The following is a 20,552-nucleotide window of genomic DNA, read 5'->3' on the forward strand; positions in this document are numbered from 1 at the left end:
GGACGTCCGGAAACGTCCGCTCGTGTCTGGCGGACGTTTCGGCTGGCCCGCCTGGCAGCGACCCTGCATCGATGCGTCTTCTCAAACGCACCAGCGACTGCAGAGCTGCGTCGCTTCGGCACTCTGCGCCACGTTTAATGGCGACGATGCCTCGGCTGCCGAGCGGCCGCCCACCTCCGCCAACCACGTTAATGGCGACGCCACGCGTCCCGCGGCCACCGCATGCCGCCGGCCTATATAAAAGGGCCGCGCGTTCTTCTTCCTCATCCACTCCTCCAAAGAAACCCTAGCCGCCACAAAGCTCGAGCGTAGCGCCGCCGAGGTGTTCCTGCGACGCAGCCAAGCCCGCGAGGAAGTCCATGGCCGGTCCTGGTGGCCGGCGAGGCGGTCGAGGCCGCGGCCCTGGGCGCCCCCGTGGCCGGTGCAGGGGCCGCCGTGGTGGAGCAGCCTACGGCCCCACGCTCGCCGTCGCATGCGCCCTCCTCGTCCTCGCAGGAGGAGCGCTGCTTCGAGTTCCTCCTCCGCATCGACGACGACCCACTCGCCATCAAGCGGCTACCGGACAAGTTCGCCGAGTTCGTCGACGGCGTCGAGCCGGCACACTTGCAGCTACAGGAGGCCAGCTGCAACTTCTGCCGCTGGACCGTGGAGCCTGTTCGACGGGCAGGGCAAGATGTACCTGCACACGGGGTGGGACAAGTTCGCCCGTGACCTCGACCTCGAGCCCGACTGCCAGCTCACCTTCCTCTACGAGGGGGACGGCGAGATGATCGTCAAGGTGTCCGACGACACAGCCCCGCCGCAGCACTACCACACCGACGACTCCGGCTCCGACACCGATAGTTAGAACGTTGAGTATTCTTTCTTTGCAGCGAATCTGGCTACGGGACAGACGAAGCCAGTAGTCGAGGTTTCTGGATGTTCGCTTCATCGGTAGAACCAATAAGGGAACCATCTCCTCCCGCTGGATTTTCCAGTTTGGGTGACTGGGTGCCTTTGAATGTTCTTTCTTGGCAGCGAACATACGGAAATCAACACAACTGGCTTCTTTTTTTTAAAATTTTATATTTGTGTCAACCATAGTTCAAACTATGTGTTAGTTTGTGTAAACCATGTTCCAAACTATGTGTTAGTTTGTGTAAAATCATGTTTCAAAATATTATATTTGAAACTATGTTTAAATGGAGAAGAGGGAAAAAAGGAAAAAAAAGAGCTCTTTTACGGTGATTGGCATGGAACCGAGGTTCCGTCTAATCGAATATAGGTTCCGTCTAATATAAATTTTCGTAACCGTTAATTAAATCGGTGTGTAACTTCTATGGTACTATAACAATTCCAAACGGACATTTTGAAAGTCAACAACGTCTTGCCTAGATCCGTTTCCACAGAAAATCTTCCCAGCCGTGATCCTGTGGCTGCCGTAGGACATCCCCGTCGCGATCTTCTCTCCTTGATCGCTGCGGCAGGGACCTGAGAACCCGGCCGCGATCTCCACTTGATGGCTGCTGCAATACAAGGAAATCAACGTCCAGACGATCACCCGGCCGCTATCTTTGCCTTGATCGCCATCCCAGCTGCCAGCCGCCGCCCCCTCCCTCGGTCGCAGCCGCCAGACGCCAGCCGCCGCCACCCTCTCCGTCGCAGCCCCCTCCCCTCCGTCACGGGGATCGCCGGCAGAGTCACGGACCCGTCCCCTCCGTCGCGGGGATCGGCCGGAATGTCGCTAGGATCGCCGGGAGCATCCAGCCCCTACCCCCTACCTGACGAGCGCAGCCCGAGATCACGGCGGATGCGTTTCTGCCTCCCCGTCCACGTCGCCTCCTTCGATCGCCTCTGTTGCCGTCGGTAAGCTCCGATTCATCATTGGCCCCCGTCCTGCTCTTCGCATTGATTGTCACAGCAAACAGCGAACAGGACAGAGCAGATATTTATCATTTTAGTTTGTTCAATCTAGTTTTTCATTAGGTTTGAATTTGCATCACAGCTATGCACCAGCACTACCATATTACGTTCTTGCACATGTTTCAATTTTGTACAGAGAATTTGCTAATCTTGGTGTTAACTATTTAAAGTGGTTAGCTTAATCCCCAAGGATGCGGACAACATTCAGTCAACAAACTCTAGAAATTTTTTTATTTATGTTATAATCACATTGCAAAGGGCATGCTATTACATGTTCAACACTAGATACAATATTGCTGGTAGGGCTAGTTATATATTTATGAAAGTGCATGGCCTCGGATCCTTCGTTTGACTGGTACAATTATAGGATGAAAGCAAGCCTATTCACTTATAGGAGTTATGCCACAGGGGGCTTTTCATCCCAACAGATCACAAAGTCCTGTTGTATGGTTGTGACGAGTAGTACCATCTGCTTGCAATATTCGTTTTGTTGAAACGCCCACCGGAGTGCCTGCGGTTACTGTAGACCAAGCACATATGTTATATATCCACAACTAAAACAGCCACCGCAGTGGTTGCTGTTACTTTAGGGCATTCCATGTACAGTTTCCCCTATGCTAATCAATGAAATGGCGCATTGATCTTTCAAAAAAACGAAAGATAATTCACTGCTACTTGTATTGGTTTGGTCATAACCAGCAGCTAGCTCTAACATATAGTTTTTGTGTTTGAAGGTCAGATTTACAGTTTGTGGTAGTTAAATCCTTTACAGTATTCTGTGAATATATACACATGAATGACATCAATGCAGGTAAGTGCCAATGATCGGTTGCTTTCAGTCCATATGCATCAGATTAATACTAGACGATATTATGATTTTATTCTCCGCTGGGGTTGATGCTCAGTTTTGTATTGATATCTTCCTTTATTTTGTGAAACAGCGGCCAGAATGAGGTCGGCAGTCAATGAAAAAACCGAAGCAGAGAAGATTCTTCACATCAAGAGAGCTGAAGGAGAAACTGAGTCCAAGTAGCTTGTTGATGGGCTGAGAGACAGCGTCCTCGCAATCTTAGAGAATGTGCACGGTACCACTGCAAAGGACATCACGGATATGGTTCTGGTGACCTGGTACTTCGGCACCATGGAGGAGATTGGGGCCTCGTCCAAATCCTCTTCAGTGTTTATCCCCCATGGTCCTGGAGCCGTCAAGGATGTCGCCCAGCAGATTAGAGATGGTCTCCTACAGGACAATACTCTTTAAGCGAACCTGGAAAAGGATGCTTTCTGTTTTCCAAGAGTTTTGAAGTCCTTCATTCTTATCCTAAAACGATAGTATGCGAACAATGTTGGGCAACGCCGTTAGTACTTTATCTACGAGCATGAATTATTGTGCTAAGCTATGAATTTCACATGGTGTTTTTACCTAGACAAACACACTGTAGGAGAATATTCTTGAGAATGGATGTGCTTTGATGTCCAGTCTTGTCATTTCATTTGATAGTACTATAGTAGTCTACTATGATATGCTTATGTGTTGACTCTGCCTCGATCAGATTGAGCTTAATTGCTTTTGAGCATTTTGTTCTTGTGGACGATCTAATGTTGTGGCTTGAGCAGGCAAGTCATACACCGCTAAGGGCTATTACTTGTCGGCCTCGTGTTTAAACTTCAGGCATAATACTGCTGAAGTATTACGAATGTGTGAAGACATGAAGAAGCAAAGATTAACTGAAAGTGAAAAGTAGACATGCCATAGAGGCTACTAGGCATCGCACTCTGTTTTGAAAAGCATATGCACTGTCAGTACGAAATTTTCCCAGTTTTCATGAGTTTTCTATTAGATTGAGTATCCCAGACCAATGAGTAATGGTTGTGTCATATCACCAACAATGAGATCGAGTGCATTCTCTTTGAAGAAAATATTTATACGTATATAAGAAAAACGGTCCCTAAACAGCGGTGTATCACACCAACTATGGCTGGTGGCGGTGGTGGTCTCCATCTCTACGAGTAAAACATCAGTCAAAATACGTAAGAGAATCATCGGCTTCAGCAACTTCGGTATCAACAAGAAAGAACCAGTAAAACCTTGTAGACTTGTAGCCATTCCATCTCATTATTATCAGTCAAACCTTGTCCCCGGCCGTCACCTGCCGCGACGAGCAGACTGTCCGCTTGCCACGGCACCTCGATGTGGTGCTGACACTCCCACCTCTCTTTTCCACTGGCGGCAACGCCAGTGTAGCTGCCGAGCGCACATAGGTGAGATGGCCCAGCTCGCACCATGAGGACCCGTCCACGACGAGCAGGTTCGAGTTCTACTTCCAAGTCACGGGCGGAGGAGGCATTTGCCGGAATTTCTCGGCCGGCCACGGTGTCGAACGCCACCATCTTGCCAGTGAGCCCAGAATCCGTGTGCTGCAGCCACTGCAACTCTGCAAGTGTCCGTGGAGCCAGCATTATAAGGTTGTAGAAGCTTCCAAATTCATGGTCGGGTCTCCGCCAGGTATGCGACGATCTGCTCTATGGGCGTGACATGCACGCTCAGCCTCCGTGGCACGTCGCTACCAGCCGACAAGGCAAGACGTAGTAGTACGGTGCTTGGCCGCTGATGAACAACTCAATCGTGGCATAGCTAGTACGGAGCCAGTATTTGCCGGAGGGCTCGTGGATGTTGAAGACGGAGGCAGTACTTGCCGGAGGGCCGCAGGAGGTTGCTCCACTCACGTGTAAGGTTGCAGATGAGGTACTGCCCAACGCTGTGGCCGGCGGCGCGGCCGATGCCGAGCAAGCGGAGGCCGTCGCACGAGGCCAGCAGGGGGCAGTACTTGGCAGTGCCGGGTAGCGCGCGACAGGCCACCGCCGCTGATCCTTGCCTCGCCTGCCATCGCCCATCGGAATTGGGAGAAAGATACGAGAGTTCATCCGTGAGAGATGCGAGAGATGGGTGAGGAAAACAGGGTAAATAGACTTGGGTGACTTTAAGATTGGTGCAGACTAATCCAATAGTTTGGCGGATCTAAAGGTTGTTCGGTTTTTACGATCTTCGTAAAATATATTATTGGTTCCGGTCCCATAGATTTTGGTTCCGGTCCTACGATTTTGGTTCCGTCTGTTTGGTTCCATCTATTTACCACCATCAGATCAGGGCAGATGAACGGCTATTAAAAATGCCAATCACTGTAAAACTTGTAGAAAAAAAATACGTCGCCCCGCTGGAGCAGACCCCAGACGCAAACAGACGCGCGGACAAAAATGATCATTTTTGCGTCCGCAGCGCGACACAAACGAACGCTCGCGGATATTAAAATGCGTCGGGCCGCTGGAGATGCCCTAAGGCCCAATTAGCCTTCTCTTTCTACTTTATGTTGGGAGCGTCAAAAAAACCAGGAGCCGAGCTATGACCGTCTCCTCGACATGGCCGCGGGGAACGTGGTCGCGTGGCGACGTGGGGGGCTGGGGGCAGCCTGGCAGGGGCCAGTGGCGCAGGGGGTGAGTGACTGCCCGGCTGGCTACGGCGGGGCTTGCATCGTCGCGGCCGTGCGCACACTGGTCTCCGGCGCCGGGCTTAGTTAGCAGCAGCCACCATCGCCTCTCCTCTCTCGGCTCGAAACTGAAGCCAACTGCACCTGCTATCTTGCAATGCTGAATGATCCAAGCTACTATCTATCTCCCTACCGGCAACTTTTTTCTGTTTCCACTAAAATTTGTACTCCCACTCGTCTGGTTTTGCACAGAGTCCTGCATCTTAATTGGAGAAAGGTCCATTGACGTCATGTCAATTGTTGTTTACAGATTCTTGCTTTGCTATGTGGGTAAACGGTAGCGATGGTTAAGAACAAACCATTGATTTGTTTTGCAAAAGATGGGTGTGAATCTATCAATAAAATTAAAGACATTCTATCTACAATTTTATTTATTGATTACTCCCACTGCTTGCCACTCAATCTGATTATTAAAGTTTGTTGAAATAATACAAACTCTAACTTGTCATACTCGTACTATTTAGCATTCAAAAAAATATCAATGTCATTTGCTGTTTCGCTCCCTCTAAGATTTCGTTCAAGCTCCCCCACTGGAGCTCACGGTGCGTGCAAGCGAAGAGGGCAGAAAGCGAGCCTCCCATCACTTTGTCGCCCTAGCCATAGGCTCAATTTGTTGCGAGTTGCAGCAGCACCCTAGACCCTAAACCTTCGCTATCCCGATGCGTCCTATTCCCTTGCAAGGCGGCAACATCCAAATTGTGTATTTTCATTGGTTGTTGTGAGCTGCTACTGCACCTCCGCTAGCTGATCTGCGATGTGGAACCCAACATGCATATATATATAACTCAATTTAGTGAAACAAGCGGTAGTTCTTAATTGCCACCCACCCCATGCATCCATGGTCAGGTTGGAGGTTGGTGCACATATAACTCAATTTAGTTTACAAAATATCTTGAATTTGGTGTTAGCTTATCTTGCCCCGTCAGATGGCATATATTAGGGACCTTGCATAGGACAAGATAAAACACAAAACAATTCATCCACGGTAAATTGAATAAAATAGAATATAATCGACTATGTTCTTCAAAGACAACACCTTTTGCCAATCACTTGATCAATATGTGTTCAAAAATTAATGCCACATAAGTACACAACAAATAAATTATGGATCACACAGTAGTTCCGCGACCACTATACACTACAGGAATGGGGCGATATGCCGAGGGCCGGGAACCCTCGGCGTAGCCTGTTTTGGCCCTCGGCATAGGCTACACCGAGGGACGCCCTCGGCATATCTCTTCGACGGCTACCTCCCTCGGCAGAGTCACCATTGCCGTCGGCGTAGCCCGGCCCTCGGTGTAGGACGCTACGCCGATGGCAAAACCGCCGGCATACAAATTTCAAAAAATCAAATTTCCATTTTCAAAAAAAAATCCAAAAAAAAATCGAAAAAAATCATTTTTGGCTATGCCGACGGCAAAACCCTCAGCATATAGTTTTAAATTTTTATTTATTTTACACCATTATTTTTTTTCTTTTTTTTCTTTATTACTTGTTTATCTTTCACCCAAGACACTTTTAACTGTAAGTATGCTTAATCTTAGGTTAAATTACAATAATGGTTAAACTTCCCAGTCGGTCACCCATCCTCACACTACTGCAGCACGCTTAACTTCTTGGTTCCATTCGCCTTGCTAATAATAATAGCATATCAACCCTATTAACCCTTGGACCGTGATGTCACACCTCTTTATTTTTGAATTCCAAATAATTACTTAAGTAAACAACAATAAAATGATTTTTTGGTCTTTTTTCTATTTAATATGGAATAATTAATATCTTTAACTTGAAAAATCGAAATAATACAAATAATATGTCTAAATCGATCAGAAAAATGAGAGGAATCTAAATATAACATCCATATCATCATTTAAACCTAAAAATTAGAGTAATCCAAACATGACGTCCAGTTTGCCATCTAGCCAAAACAACCTCCTCGGGAGATGCGAAATGGCTGTACCGGGCGCGCTCGTGCAGCGTTCGCCAACACGCTAAACGGACAAAAAATAGCATATAAAGTGATGTGTTATAGACCTAAAAACATTTTTCGCGGAATTTATTGAGCGACGGAAAGTGTACCACTAGTTCAAATCCGGTCAGTTTCCACTAGATTCGGCGGAACACCGCAAAAAGCCGCAGGGATGCCCAGATACCTAGCGCGCACATATGGCATGTGATATGTGGTCCGGAGGCGGTGTCCTACCACTACGCGGACGTCTCGCGCAATACTAAAATGTGCCCCATGTAGCTGCTTCACAAAAAAAAACCGTTTTGACACCCCGAAAATGAAAAAACATCGCCCATGGGTCGGATTGGAAATCCGCTCCCGGGACCTTGCTTCCCATCCCAGGGACCACACATGTGCCAAATATGGCCTCGTTCCGACAAACTATGAGATGTCACCGGTCGTTTTCTACTCATTTGCCCTAAAAGCCATATAACTCCGAATGTGATAGCCCTATTTGTGAAGGGTTTTCCAAAATAATTGCCGTATCCTAATTCCAAATTTTGGAGTGGTTAATAGGACACATAAAATTATGCCATGCGGCTCCACAGGATTTTTTTGACTTCGTTTAAATTGTCATTTGGCCAAAATGGGCCCCCACGAAGATGTGGTATGGCCGTACTGGGCGCGCTGGTGCACCCGTTCACCATCGCGCTAAATGGAAAAAAATTAGCACATAAAGTGATGTGTCGTAGACCTAAAAATTTTTTATCGGAATTTATTGAGCGACGGAAAGTGTACCCCTAGTTTAAATCCGGTCAGTTTCTGGCAGATTCGACCGGACACCGCAGGAAGCCGCATGGATTCTCAGATAGCTAGCACGCACATATGACATGTGATATATGGTACGAAGTCGGTGTCCTACCACTATGCAGAGGTCTCGCACAATACTAAAGTGCGCCCCATGTAGCTGCTTCACAAAAAAAAACCCTTTTTGGCACCCCGAAATTGAAAAAAACCATCGCCCATGGGTAGGATTGGAAATCCGCTCCCGGGGCCTTGCTTCCCATCCTAGGGACCCCACACGTGCCAAATATGACATCGTTCCGAAAAACTATGCGGTATCACGGGCCGTTTCCTACTCATTTCCCCTAAGAGTCATAGAACTTCGGACTTGATAGCCCTGTTTGTGAAGGGTTTTCCAAAATAATTGCCGTATCCTGATTCCGACTTTTGGAGTGGTTACTAGGACACATAAAATGACTCCATGCGGCTCCACGGAATTTTCTGACTTTGTTTAAATTTCCATCTGGCCAAAACGGGAACCCGAGGACATATAAGAAAGTGTTTAAATTGTTAGTATGTTAATATGGTATTGTACATGATTCAAATATGCTTGATTTTGATATAAACGGATAGAGGATGCTTTTCTGAATATTTTGATACCTTATACGCATTTTTCTGACATCATATGAATTAGTTATGATTTTTACAAAATTAGACAAATTTGAAAAATAGCCTACGCCGAGTAGCCCTGTCTACACCTAGGGCCAAACATATGCCTGGGGCAGCCCTCGGCGTAGACCTCGCTACGCCGACGGTAACTCTACGCCGAGGGTCGGACTGCAGGCTGGCCTGGCCGGGCCATACGCCAACGGCCCCAACTTTTGGCTGTCGGCGTATAGCCTGGCCCTCGGCGTAGCCTCCCATTCCTGTAGTGATGGTACTGATTCATCTTACGACCAACTCATGGAAAGATATACCTCCCTGTTTTTTCTCTAGACCATAATGCATGCTTGAGAAGAGTTGATTTTCAACGCCTTGAGGATAAAATGGCTGGGAAAGTCCCCACTTGGCATGGAAAATACATTAACATGGCCAGCCGCACCGTCCTAGTGAAATCCATGCTATCATCTCAAGTTATCTACCACTTGACCCCCCTCAATACTCCATAGGATGTGCTAAACAACATGAAGAAAATTGAGTTTTGGCGGGCAATACGCAAGGTCAACTGGGACACGGTTTGCCACCCAAAGGATCTTGGTGGCCTCTGTGTGCTATGTGTTGACAAATTCGCAAGAGCTCTTTGATTGCAATGTCCTTGATTAGAATGGAAAGAATTAATGAAAAAAATTGGGTGGCCATGGAGAACCCTTGGACGGTCAAGAGGGCTATGCATGAGAATGCATGGGTAGCAAAAATCAGCTTGACCGAGGACTCTACTTTTGCTCAAATGGAACAATTTGTTGACCTTCAGAGTTCAGATTCGACTTACAAAGATGATGACATCATTTGAAACGTATGTGCGAGTGATCAATATTCAGCGGCCTCAGCACACATGCATGCTCCTTAGTTGATAGTTTCATTGGTGAAAAAGAGAAACATCGTACCAAAGGAAGAAAAAAACAAAAAAAAATTAACACTTCAGAATCACACTAAGAGCATGTTCAATGCGCGGTGCTTACATAGACGCTTGAGCCAAAATTAACCGATCGATTAATCCTGGCGTCCGCACAAGAGCCCGAAGCTCCAACTCTTGTCCGTGATATCAGGCGCCTATTTCCCTAACTAACACTAGTAAGCGTGCACGTGCAATGCACGTCTTGTCCTATGTAATAAAAACATATATTGTGATCGTTTGTCATGTATTTTACCAAGCCATTTATGCCTAAGAGGTGTGAGAGCGCCTAAAACACACAATCCACATTTACATAAAATTTACAATCACATAAATGTATTTAGAATTAGTTGTAAAAATACTTAAAAAAATAAACTAAGCAACAATTTGTATTATGTTTCTTCTTGAAGGTCCATCTATGTATTCTTGATACATGGCGAAATATGAGTGACAGATAAAATAACTAAGCAACATTTTATCTTCTATTTATTCGTGGATGACGGTTCTTTCTTGAAGGTCCACTTTTTTGTGCGATCAATAAGGCTTCGTGCAATGGCTGGGATATTGCTTAAAGCTTCATTTGCTTCATACTTCAGGATGTGAACCAAAAATCGCTTCCTTAGTTGAAAACCGTCCTATATATGCATTATACAACATTGTTATAAAAAACATGTGCAAAGTGTATGCAAATGAACATGTGTAAATACTCACCATGGGTACTGGAAAATGTAGCAATCCATCGTACCATGAATGCATGAACTCAAAAACCAAATAACCCGACAGAGCACTGCATGCATATAATGTTACATTGCGGGTCGAATAAATACGTTAAGATTGTAACACATTGTTAAGATTCTTACTCGTCTAGATTTGTTGGAACTTTGGGAGCCTTGCAACCCCATTTAGTTATGTCATCCTTTGATGCAGGGTTTGCAACTTCGAGGGCAAGATTAAAATTATCGGCCACATTTTTAAGTATAGTCTTCGCCAAATATGGTATTGGAAGCGGGTCCAAAAAAGAGATAACTTTTTTGTGCCGATCCAAGACGAACAACTGGAATAACCCAACAATATCCCAAGGCAATAAAATCTGCACCGATACATTTAAAAATATAGCAATCATTATAACAGATAATTGACTCTTAAGAATGAAGGATTGAATTCTTACCATATTGCATTCAGATATATGATACTCATTGTTGTCAGGCCAGCTAAGAAACAACTGAGCCAACCGAGCAACGTCAGGATAGTCACTACGACTTGGATCTCGAGCATATTGAGACATCAACTAAAATAATAATAATAAAAAACATTAGTATATGCCACAAGTGAGTCACATATAAATAGATTTAGTATGTAGTTATAGTAACTTACACAGAAGTTCAAATCCATGTAGTGGACTGGGACATCCCTAGCAAGCTGGATGTCGTGCCACGCCAGTATCCGTACAGCCATATTAAAGCAACTAACGTCCATATTTTCATTCATTTTTAGTATGCTACTTATTTGTCTTAAATTAAGACTAATAGGATAAGGACTCGAACTTTTAACCCATTCGGTCCTTTAAAATTAGAATTATGTCAATTACAATTACAAGTATGCTATCGCAATTTATTAGAACAATACAATAAAATGAAAAAAAATGTTGCTTACTCTAGTGAAGGGATATCATCAACTGTGCTGATGTATAGGCAAAGTTCATCTATTAATTCCTGGTCTGTTGGATTGGCAGATGGTAACAGAAGCAATGATTGCGAGATGAACCCAATTTGTGACGCTAGTTTCGATGTTTTAATGTTATTAGGAGGTCCATCCACAATGACACAATCAGTAGGATCAAATGTTTGTTCTTCATCATCTTTCAAGTCTTGATTCCTTATATTATCATCATTCAAATGTGAATCCACCAAAATTATGGCTAATTTGTTTCTAAAATCGGTCATATTAACCTATTAATCAAGCAGTAACTAAAGTTAGTTTTCAAGTAATAATGATACAACATGGAATAAGTATAGCGATATGGAGCAAATATACCTGTTCAGGAATGTCGGATAAAATATCCCCCGTGAAATATTCCATGAAATTTAACATCCATAGACCACAGGATGACCTGCATGATTATAATTTTTTAATGACACAGAAATTAGTATTTATTCAATAAGGATAATCATTCCTAACCAAAAAAGACCTTCAAAATCATTAAAAATGAAAATTTGAGGGCAATTTGTTTTTCTAAATTGTAGCAGAGACAAGAGCAGTCCACGGCCCACGGCCCACGCACACCTGACGGCCGACAGGCCCGAGATTAGCTCGCCGACCTCACTCCATGTCGTCCTCACTCCATGTCTCATCGCCGTAAACAAAAGTCGCACTCCGTTCTCCGGCGAGGTTGAGGCGTCGGCGAAGGCGGTGGCCGATCACGGGTGTTCCAGAAGATCCCAAGGACTTACCTGGCTTTTTACTTTGTTTTGGGTTCTTTCTGTAGTTTGGAGACAGCTGTTCCGTGTCTGGATAGTTCTTGTATTTTCTTGTTGTCCTTACTTAATATAATCCAGATATTGGCGTCAAAAAAAAAAGTCGCACTCACAGTACTCGCTGGCTCTCCCGACGCCCCCCACCCACCGCCGTCGACCGGACCCCGCTGTCCTGCCTCGCCGCCGATGGCCTGGACGACAACTTCCTCCGTCCTCTTCGTCCAGGCGACCGGAAGCCAACGGAAGGCCAGGGCACCCAGCGGGAGGGGCAAAAGGAGGTGGATGGGCGGTCCCCGTCTCCACTGGATCCGCAGACGCAGCCACCCGCCTTCTCCATTGCCGATTCCGTGCCACATCGCCGCCCTGCACGCAAGACCGCCGCGATTCCCTGTCCGCCACCGCTTGTGCCGCGCGAGCTCGCCCCCGATTAGGTCGATGCCCGCCACTGGAGCCTGCATGCCACCTGTGCCGCGCGAGCCCGCCTCCGTTAGGTCGGCATCCACCACCGGAGCATTCCTCGCCGCCGCAGCCGCGCGATCCCGGCTTCCACGGGAGGGATACATCCTCAACACCGGAGAAGCGAGGCCACGCCCTCAACTCTTGGGAATCGCCAGAGAATAGTTGGGGAATCGAGGCTGCCCTCCACGCCGCCGACACCCTGCCTCCACATCGACCGGCCCCCTCCTCGAAGCCCTGCCTCCATGCCTTGTCCCGTCTGCAATTGCGTTGCGCCCTCCATCAGAGAATAAGATGTCCTGAAGCCCAGGATATTTTCGTCTTCCTCGCACGTGTGCCCAGGTACGCTTCCCGCAAGACACAATGACAGTGGCTTGTGCTGGTTTGCACCAAAAGTCTTTAATGCAATTTTAGATAGGGAGCAATTTGTTGTGCCATGTTAGTTTCTTGACATAATCCGGGCCAATTTGGGCTTGAGGCTACGGGCTATCTGAAAAGCCTGATACAATATTTTCATACTTGTGTTTATCATGTATTCGTGAACTATTTGTTTGGTTCAGAATTTCAGACTACCCAAGTACAAAATGAACTTCGTTGCCAATTTTCAAATCACATACTGTATTCGGATATCGTTAGTTTTACTTTCTCAGTTTGATTATGTGCAATACTACTACTTACATTCACTTAGGATGGCCTTAAAATTTTATAATATGATCAGCTTCGGGATGAGGCAATTTGTTTGTTCAATGGACTTCTGTTGATGTGTTTCTTTTGCGAGCATGACAAAGTGGTTAGTGCAGTGGATGATCTTCTATCACTGGTAGTTGATAATAATCTGGGGCACTACTTTGCCGCCACACAAGATTCTGATCTTCCTAATGTGCTATGTGTGCTTGTGTATTATGTGTGGAATGATTGTGCTCAAGACTGGACCTGATGTTTGGTCGCTGTTGTTTTAACTCTTGTGCATAGGAACTAAATTAGAGACTTGGGGTTTTAATGGTGTTGATGTCATAAGGAAAAGTAAACAACAGGTGCGCTCAAGATTGAACTGTCAAGATCAGAGTATGATGCTTCCTCTCTGACTTTCGGTGTTGGCTTCAACCAAAATTCCTATTCAGAAGTAGGCATGTAAGCCTACCTACCTTCTATCCTCTAAATAATTAGTATGTTTATAACTCTGCTACATTGCATTTCAAATTACATCTTTGATATTGAGGTTTCACTTAACGGTTTCAAGATACTGTTAGAAATAATTCAGATTTCTAATTCTTATGAAACTCTAAAGAAGTTTAATGATGTTACTAATTTTTTATCTATCTTATGTAGGAAAATCTCTTTTGAAGTACGAATAGGACAAAATCTCTCTCAGAATGCAATCGGACCAGATAGCTGGTGACAGTTACGCCAAGCTTCTTGCATGTAAGTGTAAAAAGCTTGACATTCACGTTCTACAGTATCGATTTGCTGATGATGAAGTAATGTACAGAAAAACACACAATTGACAATATGTATGCATCCTAAATAGAAAAGGAACTCGCCAATATGTATGCTCCAAATTATCACGACATGTGTAAGGTTTCCATGTGGTCTACAACTCTGTACCTAGGTTATTGAGTTAGCTATGTACGTAGATCAGAATAATGGATACGCCAAAGGATCATAGCAACCATAGTAAGCTCTAATAAATATAGGACGGTCCCCTTTGCCATGCACGACAACCTGCCTATCAAAAGTGTTTTGCGGGTCACTACCTTCAACCCACATCGCGGCCACCTGTGAAGCTGTGGGGACATTGTACCTTCTCTGGTCCAGTCTTATGTCCGTGTTAAGGGATATTCTATATTCTTCCAGGTTCGGAACAGATCCACAGCTTTTAAAGGTCTTCACATAGGGGTTGTCCTTTAGTATCTCCAGAATGGCCCGTATGATATTGATATCAAGATCTGGAGACCGCTTCACTCTATGTTCCAAGGTTTCATCTGTATCATAGAAGTAGAGCTGGAGATGTCTAGGTCCTTTATCACCTGGCACCAGATCATCCATTTTATAATATAGTGCCCCTTGTGCACGAAATGTATACACACCGGTTCTCGCCGCACTGCTGACGGTCTTGTCGAGGGTCACTCCAAGGCTTGTGAAGGAGAAGTGGGTGTTGAAATATCGAATATGCTTTCTGAAATATTTTGCATCAGCATCAACCTGACTTGTAAACAAACGGCGCAACTCTTGAGGAACTTCAAGGGTAGCTATCTTGACTTTTCCTTTTCGCAACAGAAAGCAGGGCCCTCATATTGTAGCTTCATTGCTCCACAATGGATGCGACCTGTACTCGTTTTCAAAACATGATGCTTCTTTGGCAGATTGTGGTACACGAAGTCATAAGGATCATCATTCTGTTCACTACGAGGCACATCGAGTTGTCAATCGGTACGAATCAAATACATCACCTGCACAAGCAGAACAAATAGTAATTTAGTTGATGCGGCACTTATTCCGACCAGAATTTAATAGTTATAAAAAAATAATTATTGTTATGAGTTACCTAGACCAGTAAAAATCCTGCACTCTTCATCATCATCAAGCACTCGTTTCTTTCTCTTGCATGGTTTCCGTGTTTTCACGTGTGCAAAACAAGTTAAATTGGCTTAATGTATAAATGAGGCCTTATAAAAATGTGCACAATCGCCATGCTATTTTACCTTCGAACCTAGCATCTTGTTCAACTCGGTTCAAAAATCCCCGGAGGATCAGATTCATCGGTAATGTTTGTCTCACCTGGATCTGTATTAAATAGCATAACAATTGATAAATAGCAGTTTACAAACACAATAAATGAATGATATGCAGAAAATGTTCTGAATATTAATTCCGTTGTACAATAATACATGGAGAGAACTAACTGGTATGGACATGAACATTAGTACATCAACAATACCTGGCTCAGATGATTGTGCATGCATGGCAGCATTGGTTCGTGGGCTAGATGCGGAGCTATTTTTGACATGTATAGTATCGTTGTGGTCAAACAGTGTCCCGCTTTCCCTTCTGCAATGCTTATACTTGCGGTTATTGCGCAAGTATTCTTCCCTCTGTTCATCCGTCATGAGCGAGTATTTTTCCCTGCGTTGATGCCGTCTCTTATCAGGATCTGCACTTTTTGCTACAAAACTCTCTTGCCCATGAAAATTTGCAGATGTGGACACATGCCCCACAGCTGACTCGCAGCATGGCGTTTGAGTCTTTTTTTTTGGTATGCGGTGAACTCGGTATATAAGTAGCTGGTGGTTGAGACCCGTCGAGTCCACTCCTTGCCGCATCTATCTTTTGTTGGTGGGCTATACGCTATCTCTGTAGATACTCAGCTTTATTTTCTTCAGACATTCGAGCATACCATGACATGTTAGTGCGTTTTGGGCGGCCTTGGCTTGGGCATACGCGATTGTTTGTTAGGTCTGTCACAGGACCAGTAATAAAACATCATTGTCGAGAGAATTTCCATAAACACACTCGTCACAACATCACACTCACACAAGTGTGATGTAGAGCATATATACTTGCTTAAATAAATTAAACAAGAGGCCCAAGAATATATTACCTGATAATTGGCTGAGTGAACCTGCCCCTGCAATATTGGACTGGGCGACAAGAATAGGTCTATTTCCTCCTGATTTTTCTTGCATACGCCATGCTTCATTTCTGTGCAACCAATCGGACTCATTGTCACCGACCACTTGAGATGCATAGTGCTGCACATGTGGCGGCATACCTATAAGTATTTGTAGCTACAAAATCAGCCTTTTTCAAATAACATGGCACGTATATGTTGGAAGTATAGAAAACATGACCTTCAGTAGCAATGTTCTGTATCTGGGTGACTCCAGATATTCTGGTGGCCTGTGTACAGCATGGTAGGTTTTCCTCATTCTCAGCGGCGATTGGCTGTTTTTTAAGTTCCTGTAATTCACGTCGGCGCTTTAAAATCTCATATTTATTATTTGCATACCGCTCCCTCTCCCTATGCCTTTTGAGCTCTTTATAATCTGCATAGATATCACACTTTAGTATGTCACATAATAATGATGAGATTGCATCCTACAATATTAATACCTGAACAGCAAACAACTTTGTGAACTGAGATTGTAGAGCATTTATATTTGTTGCATTAAAATAAAACATGATGCACATCATTATATTACCAGATAATTTGCTTAGTGAACCTGACACTTCAATATTGGACTGGGCGTTAACATGTATTTCTCCTCCTGGTTTTGGTTGCAGCTGGTATGCTTCATTTCTATGCAACCAATCGGACTCATCGTCACCGCCCACCTGAGATGCATAGTCCTGAACATGGGGCGCCATACCTGTAAGTATTTGCAGCTACAAAATCAGTATTTCATATAACATGGCACATATATGTTGGAAGCATAGAACACATGACCTTCTTTAGAAGCAATTTTATGTATCTGGGTGACTCCACATATTCTGTTGTCCTGTGTCTCGCATGGTATGTTTTCATCATTCACATCGGCGGTTGGCTGTTTTTTAAGCTCCCGTAGTTCACGTCGGCGTTTTAAAATGTCATCTCTATTTTTTGCATACCGCTCCCTTTCCCTCTGCCTTTTCAGCTCTTCAGAATCTACATACACATGACTCTTTAGTATGACAGAAACTGACGATGTTACTGAACATTGAGCGTGCTGTCAGCTACCTTGACTTTGGCTGTTCGTTATGTCTTGGAATGGAGTCCGTGTGGAAGATGCCATATATGTACCGAAATAAGGTTCCTTGTAAAATTAAGAGGTATCAAAAAATGTGACGAAAACAAAGTAAACTGTCAAAACTGCTATCATCAGAAAATCAACAAATACCCCAAGTAGATAAGTATTTTTGCTAAAATTTGCACGCAAACACATTTATACATACCCAAACGGATTCCTTATTCAGAAATTCGTAAAGGTTGACTTAAGTAAGATGTTTATGCAGAGATCAAATGTTTCAAGCAATATTCATTATATTGAGATATCTCTAATTAACAAAAGTAAAAAATTGTTAATAGTAAAGCTTTATCATTCAGTTTACTGTTGTATTCATTTCCCTGAACTCATGCCCCAGTGTTAAGAGTCAATAACATATATCTTCATGAGATCAACAAGCAAGGCATAGAAAATCACGAATTTCACTTATATCCAGGTCACGTTTTATCACTTGTAGCCTAGGTTTTGATTTTAAAGAGAGTCATTTGATAGTGTAGGGATAATAATATAGTCTGAAATCTTGAGAAAATGCTAGGCTTAATTACCTGAAGCTATACAGTCAGAATCACCGGTCAATTGTCCAGTTGTTTGCCTAAAAATTCAATAGAGCTATGACCATATGATTTAGGGCCACTTCTTTTGGGCTTATGCTTATGGAGAAGCCTGCTTATGGATTTCGGTGGGAAAAAACTCCGGTGAGGAGAAGCTCTCAAAAACTATTGTTTCCCTTCTTTTCAGCTTATGAGATGTGTGCTTAATTTCTATGTTGACTTGTACGAAGTCTATAATGCCCCTAAGCATTCAACTATGCTCAGATGCTACACAATTGTTCGGTCGAACTTTAACACCTGCGAATTTTGCTTGACTCGAAGGCCATGAAATAAATTAGTATTGTATATTTACAGATTGAGCAGAGTGCACATCAGAAATAGAGCGGCAGTACAACGTCCGGCCAACAGCCAACCCCTGCCAACGCACTCGTAGCAAAGACCCATCCCACAGCCCGGCACCTTGGTCGCCTGAGCCTCCTGGTACCCAATTTCTCCTCTGTCTGGCGCCCAGCGACACCATTGTCCGATCCGGCCGCCTCTCGAGCAGCAGATCCACCGCGCGAGTCCTGTGACGGTGCTGCTCAAGGCCTCGTCCAGAGAGGCGGAGCAGCGTAGGATGCGGGGGAGCGGCACAGGAGGGGCGGCGGCAGCCGCAACATGGGAGCGGCAGAGGTCCGGCGGCGGCAGGGAGGAACCCTAGCTCATCCTGGACGAGGGAGTCGCTGGGTGTGTGATGCGGGAGCAGTTTTGCTCATAGCATTATTTTTTTAAGATGGCTGAAGCGTTATCCAGTGGAGTGGCAGTCTGTTGTAAATAGAGCAGAAAACAGGGGCAAATGGCTATACCGTTTCGGCTTTCTTAGCCAGAAGCTCGGGAAACTGGTCCAACTCAGTTTCTGCAATTGCACTACGCAGTGGCTTATCGGTGGAAATAAGCTATGGTTAAGCTAGACACTTCTTTTCAGCTTCAGCTGTTGGCCACCTCGAAGCCGGCTGAGAAGCCCAAAAGAAGTGGCCCTTACAGTACATGCTTAGTTTACTGATTTCAACCTCTTGCGGCTTCTATTACTTCATGTGGTAGCAATGCAGAAATCGCAGCATATACATGTACTCGACCACAGATGCAAACAATTATCTGACTCAAACCAAATATTGTATGAAGGTGTATGAAACTGCAGTCATTGATTTCGCTGATATGCAGATAATTGCGTTCAGCCAACGTAAGAGCCCTGATTCAATAATTTGATTCTGAGTAATGTCTGCGAGTCACGCGCTTACGGAAAGTGATCGGGTAAACAGTGGTGGAACCGCTGGGAAGAAGTGCAGCTGCGTGCGTCCTGCTGGAGCCTGTCACATGGCGTCGGCGTGAGGGCGATATGGGGGCAGGTTGACGACGGCGACAGGACTGCGTGGTGGAACGCGAGAACGGCGAGAGGAAAGCGTGCTGGACGGCGAGAATTGCTGCTGGGCGGCAACGGCGAGAGGAAGGTGTGACTGACGGGATGGCGACAACGGCGAGAGGAGGTATGGTGGACGGCGAGAACTGCTGCTGGGCGAGAACTGCTGCGGGGTCTGAGGAACGGTTACGTGATTTGTTCGTGTATCGATCAATGTCCTTTTTTTTATGTGGAGCAGAGCAGACGTGGTCTGCTGATCTACTCCCATCAAAGATGTAATAGATCTCAGCTATTGGATAGGTCGATTGAAGGGTTGAGATTGGTTGGATGGGACGCTCTCGCTCTTTTAAAGTAGGAGAGATGATCCGCTTTTTATGGCACAAGGCAAAATCTTAGGGAGCGCCAGGCGCAACAGTTTGCGTCGCCGTCTGTAGATAAGCGCCCAGAGCCCAAGAACGTTCTTAACAACTTCCAATCGGCCGGGAGAAAAATCCTAGCGCTTCTAATTAAGCGTCTGCGTTGTACATGCTCTAACAGCTACAGAAGGCATAAGTAAAATATGCAAATCATATAAGTTTACTCTGCAATTATAGTATGTGCCAGATAATGCATGGCAGTCACATATTTCGGGGAACATATGGTTTCGAGTATGGTATCTTCATTTCACGTGCTATATCCACCGTGTCCACATATTGGTAGCGCCTAGTGTGCTGGCCGGATCTGCCGAAGGAGCTCCGACAAACTGTGTGTCTGTGCCTAGAGGCCAAAGGATAATCGGAACGCTGTATATCCCCCGAGAGGGGATATTCCGCAACTAGTTGCGCCTGCACCTCATTTTTGTTTTGACATTTCCAAGTTTCCAAAAAATGCAAACTAAAATTTTAGACATACATTCTATTGTATCTTGTTTATCTGTGAAATTTCATCCAAAAATATGTCAAAATGTGGCCTACACAAAAAGAACAAATGATCTGTAAATAGTACGTGACACTATTTACGTATGTCTTCTCTTTTTTACACAGGTCACATTTTGACATATTTTTGGATGAAATTTCATAGATGCACAAGACACAACACAATGTATGTCTAGAATTTTAGTTTGCATTTTTTGGAAACTTAGAAGTG

General features: G+C 44.9%; 2 protein-coding genes and 1 long non-coding RNA gene across 3 annotated transcripts; 2 read left to right on the forward strand and 1 right to left on the reverse strand.

The window, feature by feature from the left end:
- Positions 1-1,498: 1,498 nt before the first annotated feature.
- Positions 1,499-3,395, forward strand: LOC124681421. The gene is made up of 3 exons (XM_047216345.1): positions 1,499-1,845; positions 2,637-2,713; positions 2,844-3,395. The coding sequence occupies exons 1-3, from the start codon at positions 1,499-1,501 to the stop codon at positions 2,933-2,935; spliced, it is 516 nt and encodes a 171-aa protein (XP_047072301.1). The 3' UTR covers positions 2,936-3,395.
- A 7,517-nt stretch (positions 3,396-10,912) lies between these two features.
- On the reverse strand, positions 10,913-12,141 carry LOC124681422. Its single transcript, XM_047216346.1, has 6 exons — positions 12,074-12,141; positions 11,825-11,900; positions 11,444-11,739; positions 11,165-11,351; positions 10,984-11,078; positions 10,913-10,931 (listed from the first exon to the last, which is right to left on the reverse strand). Exons 1-6 carry the CDS (start codon positions 12,139-12,141, stop codon positions 10,913-10,915), a joined length of 741 nt encoding a protein of 246 aa, XP_047072302.1.
- A 695-nt stretch (positions 12,142-12,836) lies between these two features.
- On the forward strand, positions 12,837-13,976 carry LOC124681420. The gene is made up of 2 exons (XR_006995860.1): positions 12,837-13,062; positions 13,693-13,976. It is a non-coding gene; the product is annotated as an uncharacterized LOC124681420 (long non-coding RNA).
- Positions 13,977-20,552: the final 6,576 nt, after the last annotated feature.

This window comes from Lolium rigidum, unplaced genomic scaffold (assembly GCF_022539505.1).
Source record: "Lolium rigidum isolate FL_2022 unplaced genomic scaffold, APGP_CSIRO_Lrig_0.1 contig_42439_1, whole genome shotgun sequence".
Lineage (NCBI taxonomy): Eukaryota > Viridiplantae > Streptophyta > Magnoliopsida > Poales > Poaceae > Lolium > Lolium rigidum.